We start from the raw sequence: 6,055 nt of genomic DNA, 5'->3' as shown, positions 1-6,055 counted from the left end.
CTCCCTTGCTCCTTTCCCCTCCTTTCCACTAAAGCCCATTAAGGCCCATATACCTCCCGGGGGGTTCCGATAACCTCCCGATGCTTCGGTATTATCCCGATCTCACCCGGAACCATTCCGGTATCCAAATATAGTCGTCCAATATATCGATCTTTACATCTCCACCATTTCGAGACTCCTCATCATGTCCGTGATCACATCCGGGACTTCGAACTACCTTCAGTACATCAAAACACATAAACTCATAATATAACCGTCATCGAACTTTAAGCGTGCAGACCCTACGGGTTCGAGAAATATGTAGACATGACCGAGACACGTCTCCGGTTAATAACCAATAGCGGAACCTGGATGCTCATATTGGCTCCTACATATTCTATGAAGATCTTTATTGGTCAAACCGCATAACAACATACGTTGTTCCCTTTGTCATCGGTATGTTACTTGCCCAAGATTCGATCGTCGGTATCTCAATACCTAGTTCAATCTCGTTACTGGCAAGTCTCTTTACTCGTTCCGTAATACATCATCCCGCAACTAACTCAATAGTTGCAATGCTTGCAAGGCTTAAGTTATGTGTTTACCGAGTGGGCCCAGAGATACCTCTCCGACAATCGGAGTGACAAATCCTAATCTCGAAATACGCCAACCCAACAAGTACCTTCAGAGACACCTGTAGAGCACCTTTATAATCACCCAGTTACGTTGTGACGTTTGGTAGCACACAAAGTGTTCCTCCGGTAAACGGGAGTTGCATAATCTCATAGTCATAGGAACATGTATAAGTCATGAAGAAAGCAATAGCAACATACTAAACGATCAAGTGCTAAGCTAACGGAATGGGTCAAGTCAATCACATCATTTTCCTAATGATGTCATCCCGTTAATCAAATGACAACTCTTTGTATATGGCTAGGAAACATAAACATCTTTGATCAACGAGCTAGTCAAGTAGAGGCATACTAGTGACACTCTGTTTGTCTATGTATTCACACATGTATCATGTTTCCGGTTAATACATTTCTAGCATGAATAATAAACTTTTATCATGATATAAGGAAATAAATAATAACTTTATTATTGCCTCTGGGGCATATTTCTTTCAGGGTGCAACACCCTTTAGTCCCGGTTCGTGTCTCAAACCGGGACTAATGGTCTAATCTTTAATCCCGATTTGAGATACGAACAGGGACTAAAGGGCATCGCACCCTTTAGTCCCGGTTCGTGTCTCAAACTGGGACTAAAGGCCTCATTTGAACCGGGACTAATGCCTCTAGCCGCATGAACCGGGACCAATGCTCACATTAGTCCCGGTTCGTGACTGAACCGGGACTAATGGGCTTATCTGGCCCGAACGAAAGCCCTGTTTTCTACTAGTGTTCTCGAGGCAGGTTGGCCGGCGGCGGTTCCGAAGGTGGTTGGGGTTGCAGATCTGGGCAAAGTCATGGCCTTTGATGGCTTCGTGGTGGTCTCATGGCGGGGCGGCGGCCCTGGCGGTGGGAGTCGCGCGTTGGTCGTGGGCGGATTGCGCGGCTCAGATGCGGGCAGGCAACCATGGCCGCTTGGGCGGCATGGCTGCGGGTGCTCCTGGACCGGGATGGCGGTGGATGAGTTGAAGCACCGGGGTACATCACCTATCCAATCTGTGCATTGGTCGACGGTGACGGCATCCGTGGACGTCGTGTTCTCCTTGCGGACTCCGCCGTGGTACTTCTAATCCTTTCATCTTACTCCGGATGAAAACTTGATCTTTGGATCGGGCGATGGCAATGTTCGGTCCGGCGCGTCCGTCGCACCTCCTCCCGGACGATTGCTCCTCATGGTGGTGGTCTCCGTCGGCTCTAAGCGAATTCGTTTTGCTAATCTTCAGGTGTTTTGTGGTCGTTGAGGTTGTGTGTCGGTGCCCGGCATTCATGTATCTTGCCTTGAGTGTGTGTGGCGTGCGTTTGCATCGAATGCTTCGATGTTGTGTTCCTGCTTTATATATAAAGTGAAGGAAATCCTTTTTCTTTAACTAGTCCGCGGATCGATGCTTATATGGAGACTGCTGACTGGTCCGCAAGCGACGAGCGTCAGCAATGGAGTATAATCTGTAGGCTCGCCGGTCATGTCCTAAGTACATGGATTTGGTATTATTTATACTCGGGAGTGTTGGATTATAGATGGATTTAGGCCCGTATATAACAAAATAATCTTTAGTTAATCTCTAAGCCCCATTTAGATGCATGGCAAGTGGTTGAAAGTTTAGTCACATACTGCTACAGTAAGAAGAATGAGACCCTTTTATAAGGACTGCTCTACCATATGCCATTGGAAACTTGGGAATAGGAGTTGTACACGCGCGTTCCTCTTTCTCTCCCGTCTACTTCGTCACGACGCGCGCGTCGCGCCGCGAGTTGCAAGAATGGGCCGAGCTGAAGCTTATTTTTTCCTGTCTGAACTGGTTAATTAATCTTAGATTAAGTAACGAGTCGCTTACGGAAGTGCCGCTGTTCGACACGTTGGGCCGTTGGCTGTTTGTGGACTCGGTCATGGGCCTGAGCCCAGGCCCATCTACCCGACGGCCTATATAAGAAGGCGCTGGTAGTGGAGTGAACCCTAACTCAGTTCATTCACTTCCTCTCGCACAACCTTAGCCATCATCTACTGTTCCTCTCTTTGTGCTGCTTCCGGCGATCCCATCTCGACGACCGCTTGCACTGTTGGTTGGGAGAGTAGGTGCCTCCGAAAACTTGTCGTTTGAGATCCTGCCTGGGAGAACGGCAATAAGGTTTTTGGAGAGCGTCTCGACGCGACTGCTCCCAATCCATCACCGTCCGCGTCTACTTCCCCTGCATCGACTCCATGGCTGACGACTAAGCCACCAAAAAGGACACGGCCGATGCCGAGGCTGCCACCACCACCGCTGCGTTGGCCTGGCCAACCGGAGGGTACGACTCATTCATCCCCTATTTGCTCGTTTATGTGTTGGCCGTATATATATTGTTTATAGATGTTTCGGTTCTATGTACTGTACGTGTGCACATACTTAGATCTCGCTATGAGATGCATACTGTATTTACCATGTTTACTGTATACTTATGGATTAGATCAACCGCCTCCCGTCGCTATGCTGTTGCCGCCCCTGGCCATCCCTCTAGCCCTGGTGGTGGCCGGTTTTTTCCGGCGAACTTGCACCACCCCCACACCTTTAAGATAGATAATAGGATCCGGCGAGCTCACCACCCTCGTACTCCTAAAATAGATAATGGGGTAACCTTCTCCGGCGAGCTCCTTCCTTCCCTTCACTGTTTCTACCTTCATGTGAAATCATCTTACCCAAGTTGCGTTTTCAGGCGACTGACATGCAGCTAAACTTGAAAACTATATGGGAAACTCAGTTCACTAGCTCGTTCGTGGAAAACATGATGTAAACTTCTTCGGTTACAAGGAATCAGTCCACAAGCTTGTGCAAACCACATATTAGATCACTTGACAGTTAGACACTATGATAATCTGCATAAATATACATATACGTGTACATGTTATAATCTGCTTACAAGGCCCGCATTCATTTTGAGTTTTTTTTCGAGATCTCCAGTTAGACCAACACAATATATGGGTAGTATGTTACAAAAGTCAGATCATTGGGGAAAAAGTAGAATACGAACTCAGCTATACTTTTATTGCATATAATTAATACTCAAAATTGATGATCAAGGTTGGCCTCGAAATGTCCACAGGCCTTGTAAACCAAGAAGTTAGTACTTTTTTGAAGTAACAGACCTAGCGTGCTCGACAGGTAGTTGAAAAAATTGTCTAAAAAGGGTGGTTGAAAAATGAATTCAAGCAGAGGAGAACACAAAAGTAACGTAGAAAGATAATATTTCCCTTAGGAAAAAAACATAGTGCCCCACATGCTATATCACGTCAAACTTCAAAGCTCACCAAAATATCTTGCAAGAAGAACATGAAGAAAAGTTCACCAAAATATCTTCCAAGAAGAAGATAAAGAAAAGTTCACCAAAATATCTTGCAAGAAGAAGATGAAGAAAGTTAGAGCGAAGCGCTATTTGTTTACTTATTAAACTGACTTGATAAAGGCACAGACATGCCATATCACGTCAAACTTTGAATTTTATCGGACTATAAATGGCCATAAACATTTCCTAAATTTCACCAAACGATCTTGCAAGAAGAAGAAGAAGAAGAAGAAGAAGAAGAAGAAGAAGAAAAGTCAGAGCGTCGAGTGAAGAGCTTCTTATTTGAGGGTTTTTATGGTACCCTATACTGCTACTGGGGAGGGAGCAGTATATGTGACGGTGAAAGCTCTTCTTGTGTTCGTGAAGGGAATTGCTCTGGCGGATCAATATTTCGGAATGCATCGTGCACTCCTGTGAGCTCTTTCCTTAAGTCTTTACAGTGAGCAATAAGACGATGCAAACAATTGATCCCCTTTCGGGAAGAAGAAATTACAGAAAAAAGAAGACACTTATTTGATCTAAGTATTTGTATCTCCGCTTGTCTCTGTGCTCAGGACACAAACATAACGAGCGATTCCAGCGACAGGAGGAAGGCGGCATCAGGAGGGTCAAACAGGGCAAGGTCGTGTCGCCACTCAAATACACACAACCATACAGAAAAGGTACTCCTGATCGATCTCACGTTCTCATTCCGACGCGCATATCTACATTTTTGAACGGAGTGATGCATCACCGTAAAATTTTGCATGGACGACTACGGCTGTGCAGAGGCGAAGGTGCAAGATCAGTGACAGGCTCAGGACCCTGCAGCAGCTCGTCCCTGGATGCAAAAAGGTAAGCTCATACTCAGTTTCCGACATCTACTGTAATCGACGATCACCCACTGACAGTTATGCTTGTGCATATGCTACTCTCCAATCCAATTCTTCAAAGCCTTCTCTGATTGAGCTGAAGCTGCAAGCTTCTAATGACACCTCGCTCTCAAGTCTGAACGATTCTGATGGGCGTTTTTTTTTTGTGCAGAGTAACCAGGCGTCGACGCTGGAGCAGACGATCCAGTACATGAAGTCTTTGCAACAGCACGTCCAGGCAATGAACGTGAGGCCAGCACAAGCAGTGTACCCCGTCATGCAGACGGCATCCGTGCCGGCCGTCGCCGTGCCGCTAGGCGCCCCACCAGCCTCGGCAGCTCCAGGGACGGTGGTCGCGGGAGGATGCGTCCCGCTCCTGCCTGCAGGGATGGCTCCGTTCGGAGCCATGTTTCCGTACCCTCCTTACCACGCCGTGATGATGCCAGCACAACCGCCGCCGGCGGCGGCGGCGGCCCCGTTTTACCTCCCACAGCCGGCAGCCTCTGCTGCCCCAGAGTGGTTGTGCTCCGTCTCCACGAAGCAGCATTACAAAAGGGGGCAAGGGAGGCGGGGGAGATTGTAAGACGGAATCAAGCGACTCGGAGGAAGGAATGGCTAGTCTAGCTCTAGTAACAAAACTAGTTGCTTGGCTGTAGACTACGTGTCCTGATAGGTTTTTTGTAGGTATAGGATTAGGCTTGTTACGACCAAGGCTGCCGGTGATTAAGAGTCCCGTTAGTATTTCCTCCGTTCGAAAATACTTGTTATCAAAACATATCTAAAGTTTTAGATATATCTCTTTTTATTCATTTTGATAACAAATATTTTCGAACGAAAGGAATACTAGCAAAATCATGTACGAATAGTATACACCATATAAGAAGAGAGCGCCCAGCCCGTGACGAGAGGAGAGACGACTCGCGACTCAGTGAGCCTCGATCTAGCGTCGCCGCTGCCGCCACCCAACGCCAGATCCCTCCTCACTGACCCCTTCCCGCGGGTATCTTCCTCCCCTTGCCGCCGCCCGAGGGGCCCTCCGGCGAAGTCAGGATGGCTCCGAGGAAGACGATGGCGAGGCCCTTTTCTAGCTGATCGGCGCTGCTGTAGCGGCTGTGATCCATGCATCCGGGACGGCGGTCCCCTCGAGAGGCGGCGACATTCTCATTCAGACGGTGCATGCGGTGGCGGCGGGTCAGATCAGATCTGACCTCTACTGCGGCGGCGGCATGGTGGGCCTTGTCT

At 48.0% G+C, this 6,055-nt stretch overlaps 1 protein-coding gene across 1 annotated transcript; it reads left to right on the top strand.

Moving 5' to 3' along the window:
* Window positions 1-1,444: 1,444 nt before the first annotated feature.
* LOC147973641 (uncharacterized) lies at window positions 1,445-5,396 on the top strand. Its single transcript, XM_087524743.1, has 4 exons — window positions 1,445-1,645; window positions 4,517-4,624; window positions 4,731-4,796; window positions 4,986-5,396. Exons 1-4 carry the CDS (start codon window positions 1,445-1,447, stop codon window positions 5,394-5,396), a joined length of 786 nt encoding a protein of 261 aa, XP_087380869.1.
* Window positions 5,397-6,055: the final 659 nt, after the last annotated feature.

The sequence above is a fragment of the Triticum urartu genome, chromosome 5A (assembly GCF_056163025.1).
Source record: "Triticum urartu cultivar PI428250 chromosome 5A, HENAU_Tu73, whole genome shotgun sequence".
Classification (NCBI taxonomy): domain Eukaryota; kingdom Viridiplantae; phylum Streptophyta; class Magnoliopsida; order Poales; family Poaceae; genus Triticum; species Triticum urartu.
The sequence above is the reverse complement of the archived record's forward strand: the minus strand, read 5'-3'. Positions and strand labels throughout refer to the sequence as shown.

What these genes read in the sequence shown, in the direction of transcription:
- LOC147973641 (XM_087524743.1), top strand. Translation starts at nt 1,445, where the DNA reads ATGGCCTTTGATGGCTTCGTGGTGGTCTCATGGCGGGGCGGCGGCCCT. An exon ending in GTACATCACCTATCCAATCT is followed by an intron (nt 1,646 to 4,516) that starts GTGCATTGGTCG and finishes CTCTGTGCTCAG; the next exon opens with GACACAAACATAACGAGCGA. An exon ending in CACACAACCATACAGAAAAG is followed by an intron (nt 4,625 to 4,730) that starts GTACTCCTGATC and finishes ACGGCTGTGCAG; the next exon opens with AGGCGAAGGTGCAAGATCAG.